Here is a 14,208-nt window from a genome sequence, read left to right on the forward strand (position 1 = left end):
TGTGATTGACTATACAATTGACTGACTCAACTTACAGTGGACCAATCTTAGTCTCTGAAACTGATAATTTTTTGACTTTGTTCTGTGCCTATAAACTTTCAATCATCATAAGTTTCAGCCAATTCAACTGAACAGTTATTTTATAGCATTTTTATCGAATATACATTCGACATGATTATTTCAATTGACATAACTTTTTTTATTTATAAACCGATTCAAATAAAATAAACACTAAATTTTAAGTGAATGCCACAATACATTAGTGAAAACCGCAACCAAATCGGTTTAGATTAGAACTTTTGAATGCGAAGGGCCGTTACATACAACAGCGCTTGCTTAAGCTTATGCTTTAGCGATAAGTAGATATTAACATCGCGATGTTAAGCCGATATAGCGAAATTTATTAATTCCTAAAATACTCATAGGTAAGGTTTATTTAATGAATACGCAAGCATAATGTTCGTTAAAAAAAAACATATTGACAAATGTATGCAAAATATATTTCATATCTATTTTAAATAATACATTAAATTTAATACAAATGATTTATAAGTATTTAATCGGTGTATTGTTTATTATATATTTATAACTATAAAGACTATTTAATAATGAGCTCATTGTACTGTTGTGTTATAATACCAATGGAATAAAGAAATGGTGTCATATGTCTTCTACAAATCAAATAAATGCTTAAAAATTAAGTTTAATGTTTTTTTTTTCTTTATAGTATAGGTAGGACGAGTATATGGGCCACCTGATGGTAAGTGGGCATTGTAAGAAATTTTAACAATTGCTTACATCGCCAACGCGCCACCAACCTTGGGAACTAAGATATTATGTTACGTTTAATACTCATTATGATTTATAGTACTTAAATATATGTATTTTATAATGTCCTTGATGTTGCTATTAGACTATTAATCTGGCTCCAATGATTTACATAAGGACGAGGCATTCGTACTCCGATGAGCTTCTCTCTTCACCATCGAAGGGATAGTAGCAAGTGGCATGACTTGGGTGGATCTGAAAATGATTAAATTACATTATAGTAGTTAATAAATAATGTTAAAATTAATTTCTGTACTTTTTAAGGGTTTGAACCGTGCTGGGTGCCTCGGTATATGTTTACCGTACCTTTCCCGGAGTAGTGCAGCCATCGTGCGTGACCCTTCCGAAGAAAAGTTTCTCTCCGTCAGCAGTCACGCCGGCTTCGACTGCGCCTGGGGGGACGTTGCCGTCGGTGGAGAACTGCCACGAGAACATGGCGGGGACCAGCACCTACAAGGTTATAAAAGTTATTAAATCCAGTAGTATTGGTATGGTAGTAGATTGTAGCAAAATCATATAAAATAGGGCTTGGCTTCTATTATAGAAGCGGTTCTAATTACCTCAAACTGATCCTTCGGTAACTCTTCACCATTGTATGCGATGTAGCAGGCATTCTTGGAAGGAATGACCTTGGCTGGGAGAATATCTCCTTCGTGGTGAGCTCTGCCTGCGTAAATTTCATCTCCGTCAACGTCCGTGCCAACACGAAGAGCTCCCATTGGGATACTCCTTTGGCTTAAGCATGCGGGAACCCAACGATATGTACCTAAAATTATATTTATATAAATATATAGTCTGCAAAACCCCAACTATGAAATCTATAAGTTTTTTTATTAGCGTAATATTATGTAATAGACTAGACGTTATCAATGTCAATGATTGATATTTAACATGGTTAATTAATAATTTAAATCCGATAATTTATCATAAAAAAGTCGTGATGATGAGCAACAAAAAGTATTATCTACAGAAAAATATAGACGCCTTTTTTAAAATATTGACTAAAAATAAAATATGATACAATATTACACTAATATTTGATTTGTTTTAAAATCAAAATCGTGTAAAAAAACCATTACAATCAGTAAATATTTTACGATAAAATACTGATACTATTAAATATATCGGTTTTTATCGAATATTTCGCAAACTGTTATAAGGTAAATTTTATCTGTAGATAAAGTGTATTAAAAGCAAACATATGAAACAATTTATATAACAAACAGAAAGCAATGGCCAAAACTCTATATGGTTAACTTTATTTATACATTTAATTATACTTAATAAAATCCGATGTTTAAGAAATAATAAAGGATTGGCTAGACGAGGAAGAGGAGGCAGTTTAGGAACCATAGAGAGGATTGGCCCAACATTGGCTGACGTTACGCTGAAGAGATAACACCTTTTAAGTATATACTAATCAAGGTTTGATTATTATTTGTAGTTAGCTACACAAAAAACTAAAGTATAAATATAATCATTTTACTAGAATTCTTGTTTTCGGATAAGATAATTGAAGCCAGCACACGTTTACACGTTTTATAAATATCTATTGATATACGACTTTAATGATAAAATTGGTAAGTTCGATTGAAACACATTGAAACGATTAAATTTAAACAAAACGTTAAAATAATCTCTGTACCCATAACTTGTTACGATCAATGAGTTATACGTAGTATAATTTAATAAAGTTAGATCTTTCCTTACGAAATAATTATTCGTAATCTAAAGGTGTCATCAATTCAACGCATGAATCATCATCATGAATTTAATTAGCCATTCACGTAATCTTATACTGAGTTCTAAATACTTTATTATTTTTTTAAATTTGAAATTAGTAATTAACTTTACTTATAAGTGTTATTTGGGGTTGATTAGTTTGAAAATTCGCTGTCTTTTTCATTCGAATGTCAAATCATTGATAACAGAAAGAGAAGTGAACCAAACACCCGCTAAACAATTTTTATAAGTAAGGTGTGAACAGTTACATTGCTCATATCATGAAAAGATTACGTGACCGACAATATCAATACCCGGATTTGACTTACTCCATGGCAACTCGACTGTCTCTCCGGGTAATTGTGGTACATCATCTTCTGGATTAGAATCGACTACTTGGACTGCCTCTGGAGGTGGTACCGGTGGGGGAAAGTGGTGGTGGGGGGGATAGAAATATGCGGGATGAACTGGATAGAAAACAACTCCGGGTCCGTAGGGATATGGATGCGGATGGTCACCGGATCCCGGTGGCCCATGGGGATAGCCGTGTGGTGGTCTTCCACCAAAACCGTAATATTTATCTGTGTAACACAAAGTATGTTATTTAGACTTGATATAATGTCGATATTAATTATTTTGTTTTAAAATATAATATATAAGATATTTAAATTCGATATTAAGAATGAAAAGAGGAAATTAAATTGATAGTTTTAATAAAAAATGCAAGACATTTTGCGGTAATAGATTTAAGGTAAAAGTAATAAGGTTTATTTCAACTGAACTGCGATAAGATAATTAATAATTATTAAGCGATGTCCTGTTACAAACATTTTACGAATTTTATGAATCATTGCAATAGTATCTGGTCACTATTTTTTGGAACTGAAGATAGACTATTATCGTTAAGCTGTTAAACAATATTATTGATAACATATACGGTAAAATATAAAAACTAAATAGATAATCTTTATACGAAAATGGTACATATTATTTACGATTATTACATATTATATAAAGGAATATGTAGGTACAATTCCCCTCGTCGTTGACGGTACTGAAAATTATCGATTTCAATAACAATTGTCATTGCGATATCATCTTACAATTATTACTTTAATTACTTAAATCATAAAATTCATAGAATTATAATGAAACGTGTACCATCTGTAAATATTTCGATTTAATTTATTTAATGTACATACAAATAAATATATGTAAAATGGTAACAGTCTATGAATGTCCTACTGCTCGGCTAAGGCCTCCTCTTTTTTTGAAGAAGGTTTGGATGTTACCCACCAGCTATGTGGTATTTAATGCACCCGCCATTTTCACCACCGAGCACGAAGTGGATTATAGACACTTTCAACACATGAAAGTTCTGTGGTATTGAATTTGAACCCGCCATTTCGGATCTGCTCTGAAATATCTACTTAAGCGATTTTAAGGTAAGCTGGTGATCTTGTTTTTATTTAATAACGCCAGACTAAGAAATTCATTCCATTAATACTGATTAATTGGTATCAACCGAGTATAAACAAACTGAGCAAATAAGATAGCGTCGAAGATTATCTTTAGTAGCACTTTCTTGTAAAAGTACTCGGAGATACCAAGTGTAGAGCGCTGAACAATCACATTATCATCTTTCGTAATTCTATAACGTTAATCAGAAATCTAGTTTATACTCATTATTTACATAGTTTTCATACGATTTCTGTGAATTCAAATACTATATTTGTATGTTATATAGTTTTGAATGTTTAAACCGTAATTAGAAATTTTAATGTTAATATAAATATTGCTTCAATATAATCTTAATATGCTTGAAGCAATAAAATTAATTATGAATTGATTATATATATGACGTAACAAACAATGAAAAATTATGCAATGCCAATGCAATGAAATATTTTAATTAATATATATGAAAAGTCGTTGAAAGTAGAGTAAAAAATGTAAATAGTGAGAGGTTCACACTTACGAATGATTCATTGAGGTTTAACCAAATATTAAAATACAATTTTGAAACGCAGCAATTTACAGATCGTGCAAACTATTATCATATTGTCAACTGTAACACTTGCGCATACGAAAATAATGACGTGGAATGAAAATAAAGGCGATATCAGACTGTCCTTATTAAAATTAAAAATGTTGACAAAAATCTTTACACACAGTCTCCATTCGAGATAAATCGTTTTATTAAATAAACTAATTAAGCTAAAGTAGTGTGGAAATAAAAGGAATCTAATAACGATATAATATATATTAAGAAAAACCCTTTGGGGTGAGATTTTATGTACTTATACTTTTTTTTTATAACAGTAATAGGTGTTTGTACGAATATTTGTTATTCACTATTCGCTCTCTTTTATCAGTAATTGGGGGTCGACGCAGGGGGCTTGTCATACTCCAAGAGACAGAAATTGGACCCCTGCCTGATGCCGACATGGTTGGAATTGCTTCTGGTGAGTTGGTTTGCCAATACGCTCAACAAACATGTCTCTTAGTCAAGTATTACAACACCCACAATTTAATATAAGAACTCTATTCTACTCTGCCGGAAGCCAAACGAATTTGTAATAGTTTCACTATTTCAGTTTAAATCCTTTATGCTTTAATGTTTATATGTTTCATAATAATAATAATGTTAAGCTGATATGTGAACACGGACCTTATGTTAAGCAGTGATCTTGGCTTTATTTATCATACTAAAATGTAAAGCAGCACAAATTAACATAATAATTGTTATTATCTGACATGCATCGTCTTTGAATAACATAAAGCATTTCGTTGAAGGCTACGTATTTGAAAAAAATACTCATGATTCAGAAATTTTCATTTTTTTAATATGGTTTTTATTCGTGTAATAAATAGGCACAGATTAAAATTAAAATTTTGTAACTAAATTCCGAATTTCGTAGTATTTTGAAGTTATAATTTTTTTTTTATTCAATGCAATTGGCACACGTGGTCTAATAATTTAAGTGATTATTTTTTAAATATATAAATGGATAACGATAGTTAATCTGACATATCGATATGATAATAATGAATGATTTAATTATTTATATCTGTAAAATGAATTGAGTAACAATTGACTTATTTTTAATTTCAAGTTTAACTTTAGAGTATATTAAGTATAAATAAAATAAACCATAAAAAATAATGAAAAAACGTCTACAATTTTTGATTATGTTAAATTACTTTTTTTTTCAAAATATTAGACTAATGCGTTATTTCAAAAGGCCATTGCTTTTAAATAAATATAATTCACTAAAAAATAATGCGTTTAGTATATTCTAGTAAGTATTGTTATCAGTGGTTATCTTATCACTCACCTGCCATGTTGCGTGCGCGTCTCTGAAACGACTGATACCATACGAGAACTACGAACGCTTAAGTACTAGAACTGACTCATTAAATTGATAATACACAAAAAAACTCATTTAACATTGATAAATAACATTTACAGGTAATTTATTATCTTGGTCCGGATATGTAGAAGAAGAGGGCCAAGTATGCAAGCTTATTACATATTTACAAGAAAATATGGTTGTGCTATGAGGAAGGACTATAGACTAAAGCTGGAAGAAAACACATACTAAATAGGATAAAGTAACGGCATTTAAATGTTCCAATACCGGGCAAATAACTCTTCTCTACTTAAGTACCTACTGGAGGCCTTGGATCGGTTGCAGCGACGTGCAGTCCGCATTATTGGTGACGCAAAAGGTCACAAACACCCTTGAACCTATACAATTCCGTCGAGAGATAGCAGCGCTGAGCGCTTTGTATCGACTGTATCACGGCGAGTGCTCAGAGGAATTATTCTCTCTAATTCCTGCTTTCCCCTTCCTTCATAAATCTACGCGAGCTATCTCTCGATGTCACCGCCTAACTGTGACATCAATTCCACCGCGCACAAAGAAATTTGGCAACTCCTTTCTTTGTCGCACTTCCAAAAAATGGAATTCCTTACCAGCTCACGTGTTCCCCTCCTCCTACAACCCGGGTTCCTTCAAACGAGGCATGAAGAGGCATCTTGCGGGCCGGCAAGGCGAAGGCGGCTAGTGCAGAACATTCTTCCCGTGTGTACTGGCCGTCGTCGCGTTTGGACTCTACTACCACTTACCATTAGGTGGAGTAGAGTCATTTGCCCTCTCGGCGAATATAAAAAAAAGCAGATGTTTTGGATCTTATTCCGAATCACTGCCCCAATGCGCCTTGACCTGTACAAATTGGCAAAATTTCTTCAGAGTCATGCATTTTTCACTGTCGGAAAGTAAATGATATAAGGACAAACAAATGATTTTACAACTAATGGAACTGTTATAAAATATAATTATAAATTATAAACCATATAAAAAAACCATAAAATAATGACACTAAATAATTTTTCAAGTATTTGTTCAGGAAAGTCTTCTCTTCTGTTAAAGAGAAAGGTCGAAACATTTTTTATCATACTGCTCTATTGCTCAGTCAGTTAATAGACATGTAGCAGAATTTAGTTTCACACATCAATCTTTGACTCATCATAATAACAACACAATAATAAACACAATTATTGCACATGAAAAGTTTGCATTTTAAGACACGATCTTCGATGCAGTTCAATTCAATTTACCCTCTATGCATATTTTTTGACATTATTGTTACTAAGTATATATTTTTATTGATATTTGTAGTGCTGTAATTTATAATTATTGTTTGCTGCTACTTGAATGAAACAAACTTCATAACCAGTGACGTAATAAGCATGTGAAAATTTTTGCGATTCATAATGAATAAATATTAAATACAATGAAATTTATCAAAGAATATTTTTTTTTCAAAGAAAAGTACCGATTTCAATTTAAGCAAGACTTAGACTTCAAATAATAATAGACCAAGTGAACATTATTTATTTGCCACAAAATTTCAATGTTTCCATTATAATTTGAGCAATTAGCAAGAACTCCGGCAAAGCGTATTCTATGTTGCTTCTTCGATAATCCTCAACAGTGCCGTAGGTCACGAGTAAATCTCTAAGAATATCTTTCACAATCTTCTTTAAAACTCTTGGTCTTGGTCTTCTATTTTTTTCAGCAATTTTTAATGTTGATATTACCTGTCAAAACATTTGGACTTCACTTCAGTGAAAATTATTTAATTAAATGTCGTTTTTAAACATGTATAATATTAGTGTAAGAGAAATTATATAATATTTATATTACATAAATAGTTATATTGTATCTATAATAGTTATATTATGTCCTCAGATTAATATATATTATTGTCATTTATATAAGGTTATTTAGCATAACATATGTATGTAATACATAAAAATGCATCAGCCTTGCTTAATTTAAAATACCTTCGTTTTCCAAGAAATAAGCAGCTCTCCTAAGGAGGTTCCTTTAAGGTTCTCACCAATATCTTGTAAATTATGACGTAGGAGTATTAGATGATGACGACGACAAATCTCATCTAAATTTAAAATTAGAACAGAAATTTAGGTGATTTTAACGACAATATATTTTAGTTTGTTTGCTATTTTATTCACGACAATGGAGGCATATATATATTTGACGAGCCGGTTGGCGTGGTTGGTAGATACTTGCCTTTCACGCGGAAGGTTGTGGGTTCGATTCCCACCCAGGACAGACATTTGTGTGCATGAACATGTCTGTTTGTCCTGAGTCTGGGTGTAATTATCTATATACCTAAGTATGTATTTACAAAAGAAAAGTAGTGTATGTAGTATATCAGTTGTCTGGTTTCCATAGCACAAGCTTTAATAATAATTATTATTATTTAATAATTAAAGGTATAATATTTAATAATGAATATTATACCTTTTCTGCAGTTAAATTCATCAAAACCATTAGGACAATCTGTCTTATTATTACAAATCTCGTCTATAGATGTTGTTGCAGTGGAACCTTCGTCACAATGGTATCGCGTTAATTTAGGTTCAACTGCGCACGCTTTAAGACATATTTTGGAACAAATCTTTGTGGCACATAGTCCATTTCTACAATAGCATCCATCGGCTATAATTTTACTATTTCCTGTATGAGAGTGTTTTAAAGCAGCTCCTAATTTTTCGTTAACAGACATTAAAAATAAATAAGTCTCTTCCGACTCATTAGCAGCGTACGATTCAAGTAGTTTATCCGAATATATTGTCTTTAATAAGGAGTAGCATTTATTTCTAAGTTGTTTTATCGCCATAGTATCAGGTATGTACTTCGTAGTGAGCTGCTGTAACTTGGAGATTAAATTCCAAAGATTTAATAACTTCGTTTGTGTTGGGAACTTTTCTTTTGAAGCTTTTAATTTTATCATTTTGAGAATGTTACTATATATATCGTGTGCCTCGAATTTCTCGTAACCGTTACCTTTAAATATAAAAATATTTTAGTTACAATTAATTTTATAAGTATATATTAATTGTGTTTATAATAACACTTGTTTCAGCCGTGAAGGAAGTATAATGGAAAAAATCTAAGTCAAAAAGCCGCCGTCATGGCGTTCTAACTTTAACACGAACTTGCCAAGTACATTTACGAGCCGTTCATTTACTTTACATATTATGATTCAAGATTTGATGATAACTTACCTTTCAAGCAATCGTTCTCATCGCTTTCATCCAAGCAATCTAATTTGCCGTCACATAGCGAATTTAAGGATACTGTATCAGTGCCGTGTATTGACTCACAATTCCATAATGTGAGACTATTCTGCTGCGAACAAATACGTTTGCAGACATTTGTACAATTAGTACACTTTTCTGTGTCACATTTACATTTCTCTGGCAGCCAAGAAGTTCCTTTGAGCATATTTCGGTCTATATCCAAGATATCAGCTCTCCTCCGTGTTTGAAATTCATTAGATATGTACGAACACAATACACTTTCCAATGCTCGTGCAAAAGATCTTATAGTTGCAGCAATTTCATTCGATTTAACTTTCACGTTTTCTTCATTAGGATCCTTTTTCAGGATCAAATTGTTACTATGAAAGGAATTTTGATACTTTTCTTTAAAATCTTCTTGCATTTGCAGCACATTTTGCATTATTTGATTTCTTTTTGACGTAATTGTTTTACTATTGTTCAGATTAAAACAATTATTGCTTTCGAGTTCGGACTTGATATTCGTTATTACCCAATTAGAGTATTGCATTCTTTCCATAGCTGAAAAACGTAATAATTATTTTTTAAACAAAAAAATATTAAGTAATATAAATTATTATTAATTATGTATTATTAATAATTAATTAATTTTTTAATTTGATTTTTGCGAAAATATGTTTGGACTAGAATCTAATAAAGTTAGGCATAAAAGTCGATTATGCAGACTATTAAATTAACATAAAAAATGTTAATATAATTAAATTGGTGGGTGGGTAATAGGTTATACGCTTACATAAGATTGTAAAGTTTACCTTGTGAGCCACAATATTTTTCATCAGATTTATCTGGGCAGTCAATGATACCATTGCATAACTTATCAAGTGGCACTATAATATCATCGTAAAGACATTTCAAGGAATTCATACTTTTTATTTGTGAGCAAATACGGTCAGATATTTCCTGACACATGGGTGAAGTTGTCATATCTTTGAAAGTCTTATTACTGAATATTCGTAAATCTTCATGAATCCCATGAACAATTCCTTCTCGGTTGTCATCGGAATAACTTTGAACATCATCATGATTGCTACCTATTAGAACGACGCGCCTTGTATTATTTGAATCAATTCTATATTCGTTATCACTTTTATAAATTTCTCTCTGTTTTTCATTAACAGATTCAAGCACTCTTTCTTTGATGTTCTCCAAAAGCGTATGTTTATTATGTGCCGTTTGTAGCCCTTCTAACTCATTCTCAATAAGTAAATTAATTTTTGTCGCTAAAATATCCATATTATTTGTGTTTACAAGCTGATTTTTATCTAAGCTTGGGATTTTTTCGTCTTCTAATTTCTCTCCATAACTAATCTTTGTAGTTTCTCTTGAATTGTTAAAGGCTTTTAATTTAATTCCTTGCATAATTAACTCGACATGATTCTTACCTTTGCGACCTAAATGTTGTGCAGCTTTTTGTAACTTTTTTTCAATATTGCTCAGAAGTTGATATTTATCATTTATAGACGAATGAGTTTGTATGTCACGGGCTATTTTATCAATTTTATCAGTTATATTATGAATTTTTTGTTTCTTTATCAAATCAGTTTCTTCATTTATAAAACTGAGATGTACTGAAAAATTTCAATATTGAGTAAAAAAGCTTAATATTATAGATTAATATTAAGTACCTATTAACGTACCAAAAAACGGTAACAACGACAAAATAATAGAAATTTGTGACAAAACCATTTTTGTAGCTAGCAGGAATTAGGATATTTTGAAATAGCGCGTTTATTTCGCTCTTTTATTATTACCCATTACTTATAGTTTTAATGAAGGGTGTAATTAACCCATAAACTCAGTAATTGAAATATAAGGTAAACTACAAGTAAACTTATTTTACATTAACATATTATTTAAATAATATCACGTATGTTATATACTGAATATTTAGTTTAGGATATTATGTACAAGCTAGAAAGCTACCACATAGAAATAATTAAAAAAAAATTAGTTTTGTACGCTCCACTTGCTATTAACTACACAGATTTATCTTTAATTTTAAATGTTGATGGATGTTTTTCTTCTTAGTTATTGTGACTAACTTAATATTACTTACATGAATGTGATGTATCCCTAATGCTTAGACGCGATAAAGCAGCATCTTTATTCTGCACTAGTACTTATTATTTTTATTTCTGAGAATTTGTATTGTGTTGTATCGAATATATGTGTTAAGTCGAATATCCAAATAAATTATTTATTCGCCCATATGTTCAATGTATGTAATATATATGTGTCTATATAGTAATGTATATAATGATAACTATATAGATACATACTACTGGTCGTAGAGCTTTGTGCAAGCTCGTATGGGTAGGTACCACCCATTCCTCAGATATTCTACCGCAAAACAACAGTACTTGGTATTTTTGTGTTCCGGTTTGAAGGGTGAGTGAGCCAGTGTAATTACAGGCACAAGGGACATAACATCTTAGTTTCCAAGGTTGGGAGGGGCATTGGTGATGTAATTGATGGTTAACATTTCTTATAATGCCAATGTCTATGGGCCTCTTCACGTCAGGTGGCCCATATGCATACAAACATATTACATGTTTTATAAAGCACAAGAAATGTTAGCTCAGTTGCATTAAGATTAAAATTAATTTTGTTTGGTATTGTTGGTTTTAAATAATTCATAAAAAACCGATTTTTATAACTTAAGTTTGTACGATTGTTTTTAAACGAATAACTGTCAAAGTGACATAAGAATCAAAAGACATATTGACATATTTATATTCAATATAGTACTAAAATTTTGAAGGTTATGTATTGAATAAAATAAAAAAATATTAAAGTAATCAATTAATTTTATAGAGAAACAATGAATACATCTATCATAAAAATTGCCCAGGTATTGCATTTGCAATTTTACAATAAAATACTTTATTTCTGCAAAAATCTTTAATTTTTTTATCAATTTTCAGGCTTCAAATATAATATCGCAATTTTCTCCGGTATTTGCGTCCCAGTTTCACACATCATCTGTGCTTAGCAGAGTTGTTTCAGGAAAATATAGAATAACGAAAAAAAGAGACAGACCACTTACTTATGAAATGGCCAACGCACCTCACTATATTGCTCACCGAAAGTCTTGGAACTCGTGGAATACGTGTAAATATATATTGTTATTTAGAAATTCTAACTAGTATAGCTTATTGTTTAATTAATATACCTTTGATTAATAATTAGGTATGTTGTAAGCTTTCATCACATATTCTATCCTCAAACAGATATATTTAGTATTGTTGTGGTCTGGATTGACGGGTGAGTGAACCAGTGTAACTACAATATCATAACATCTTTATTCTCAAAGATGGCGGAGCTTTGTCGATGTAAGGGATGGTTAATATTTCTTAGAGCCAATATTATATGGGGTTGTGACCTCTATCCCATCAGGTGGCCCTATTAATAATAAATAAACATATAAACCAGCTGAAATTGTACAAACTATAAATTTCAATGAGTGGTTAGACACTATTTCGATATGTGTTTTCTTTAAAAGTAAAGTTAATTGCTGACTAGTTGTTTCACTGCTGTGCTAGGGGGTCCTCTTCCAGACATTTTGAAATTATTTCACCACGCTGCTCCAAACATTATTGACGAATACATATGTGGCATATCTTTCAACACTTATAAGCACGGGATTAATTAATTATAAACACTGTGTTTTCCATCCACTTCAAATGTGTTGTTTTTACATTAATTTAGCCATTATTAAGAGAGCAAGTAGAATTATCACTTTCACCCATAAATACTGGAAACATAAGTAAATACTACTTTTCATAATTTGTAAGATGGTTTATTAGGAATCTTGTCTGTAATAATAATACTAGTTTACTCATCAAATGAATAATATTACGCACACATATATTTGCAAAATTTAACAATAAATATTAGCTACAAAAACATTATAATAGTAAATAATTGAATATGAGTTTTATGTATTGTTTTACAGCAAGTTTAAAAGATGGTCTGCGGAAATCAGAAACAGCTGTTGAGGATGAATTTATTAGGAGATTTATAAATGGAACTTGGCATGGCCTTGTTTGTAGCGAGGTGAGTGTTCTTATAAAATATTTAACTAAATTAATAATAAATAAATATCCTGGGACATTATTCACACACGGCCATCTGATCCCAAACTAAGCAGAGCTTGTACTATGGATACCAGACAACTGATATACTACATATACTACTTTTCTTTTGTAAACACATACTTACATAGATAATTACACCCAGACTCAGGACAAACAGCCATGTTCATGCACACAAATGTCTGTCCTGGATGGGAATCGAACCCACAACCTACCACGCCAACCGGCCCGGCTACTTATTTTTATTTTTGTTGTCTCAAAATTACTTTATTAAGTATTGGAATATAATATAAACTATTATTTTATTTATTTTTATTAAAATATACAATGTTATAAAAGGAAGTTTATTTGATTAAGTTATTGTATGATATAAAGGTGTACTGACATCACTGTTTACATACAATCAACATATTAAATGATTCGATGATAATCTTTATTTATTATAATTTTTAGGTTATAATAAAACGTCAGTTCAATCACATTAGAATAGCAGCAATCATGAGACGAGCTGTGTCTCCAACTAAGATGTACTTCCTTATTGGATATACCGAGGAACTTTTATCTACATGGATACAATGTCCGGTGACATTGGAACTGCAAACAGTTGACAGCTACCAAGATGTTGTCTTTAAATATATTTAAACCAATAATTTCTTTCACCTTGTGTTATATACTTAGGATAAAATTAGAAAAGTTAGGATTTTAATATTAGATTTTGGAATAAGAAATAAATGTTCTTTGAAATATAACCATTGTTTTTTTTTATTATTCTTCTTTTTTTTCTGAGAGACTACTGGCCAGTTTCATAAACTAGTTTATGCTGGAAATGTTATGGTGTAAAAAGGGTCAGAGTCCGATACAAATGGAAAAAGCTGTTAAATTAATTAT

At 31.0% G+C, this 14,208-nt stretch overlaps 2 protein-coding genes and 1 long non-coding RNA gene across 3 annotated transcripts; 2 read left to right on the top strand and 1 right to left on the bottom strand.

Annotated features, from left to right (window-relative positions):
* Positions 1–675: 675 nt before the first annotated feature.
* On the bottom strand, positions 676–10,947 carry LOC126772943 (uncharacterized). The gene is made up of 10 exons (XM_050493552.1): positions 10,864–10,947; positions 9,979–10,794; positions 9,152–9,727; positions 8,385–8,930; positions 7,904–8,016; positions 7,459–7,657; positions 2,880–3,131; positions 1,389–1,594; positions 1,135–1,278; positions 676–1,023 (listed from the first exon to the last, which is right to left on the bottom strand). Exons 1-10 carry the CDS (start codon positions 10,910–10,912, stop codon positions 937–939), a joined length of 2,988 nt encoding a protein of 995 aa, XP_050349509.1. The 5' UTR covers positions 10,913–10,947; the 3' UTR covers positions 676–936.
* Positions 4,930–6,904, top strand: LOC126772897 (uncharacterized). The gene is made up of 2 exons (XR_007669703.1): positions 4,930–5,015; positions 6,023–6,904. It is a non-coding gene; the product is annotated as an uncharacterized LOC126772897 (long non-coding RNA).
* A 964-nt stretch (positions 10,948–11,911) lies between the features above and the next one.
* On the top strand, positions 11,912–14,069 carry LOC126772873 (28S ribosomal protein S24, mitochondrial). The gene is made up of 4 exons (XM_050493480.1): positions 11,912–12,077; positions 12,151–12,337; positions 13,182–13,282; positions 13,774–14,069. The coding sequence occupies exons 1-4, from the start codon at positions 12,048–12,050 to the stop codon at positions 13,960–13,962; spliced, it is 507 nt and encodes a 168-aa protein (XP_050349437.1). The 5' UTR covers positions 11,912–12,047; the 3' UTR covers positions 13,963–14,069.
* Positions 14,070–14,208: the final 139 nt, after the last annotated feature.

This window comes from Nymphalis io, chromosome 13 (genome assembly GCF_905147045.1).
Source record: "Nymphalis io chromosome 13, ilAglIoxx1.1, whole genome shotgun sequence".
Taxonomy (NCBI): Eukaryota; Metazoa; Arthropoda; class Insecta; order Lepidoptera; family Nymphalidae; genus Nymphalis; species Nymphalis io.

Coding starts and splice junctions, on each gene's coding strand:
- LOC126772943 (XM_050493552.1), bottom strand. CDS start 10,912: ATGGTTTTGTCACAAATTTCTATTATTTTGTCGTTGTTACCGTTTTTT. Junction 8,017..8,384: donor TGAATTTAACTGCAGAAAAG/GTATAATATTCA, acceptor TTTTAAATTTAG/ATGAGATTTGTCGTCGTCAT. Junction 3,132..7,458: donor GGAAACATTGAAATTTTGTG/GCAAATAAATAA, acceptor TGTGTTACACAG/ATAAATATTACGGTTTTGGT.
- LOC126772873 (XM_050493480.1), top strand. CDS start 12,048: ATGAATACATCTATCATAAAAATTGCCCAG. Junction 12,338..13,181: donor TTGGAACTCGTGGAATACGT/GTAAATATATAT, acceptor ATTGTTTTACAG/CAAGTTTAAAAGATGGTCTG. Junction 13,283..13,773: donor ATGGCCTTGTTTGTAGCGAG/GTGAGTGTTCTT, acceptor TATAATTTTTAG/GTTATAATAAAACGTCAGTT.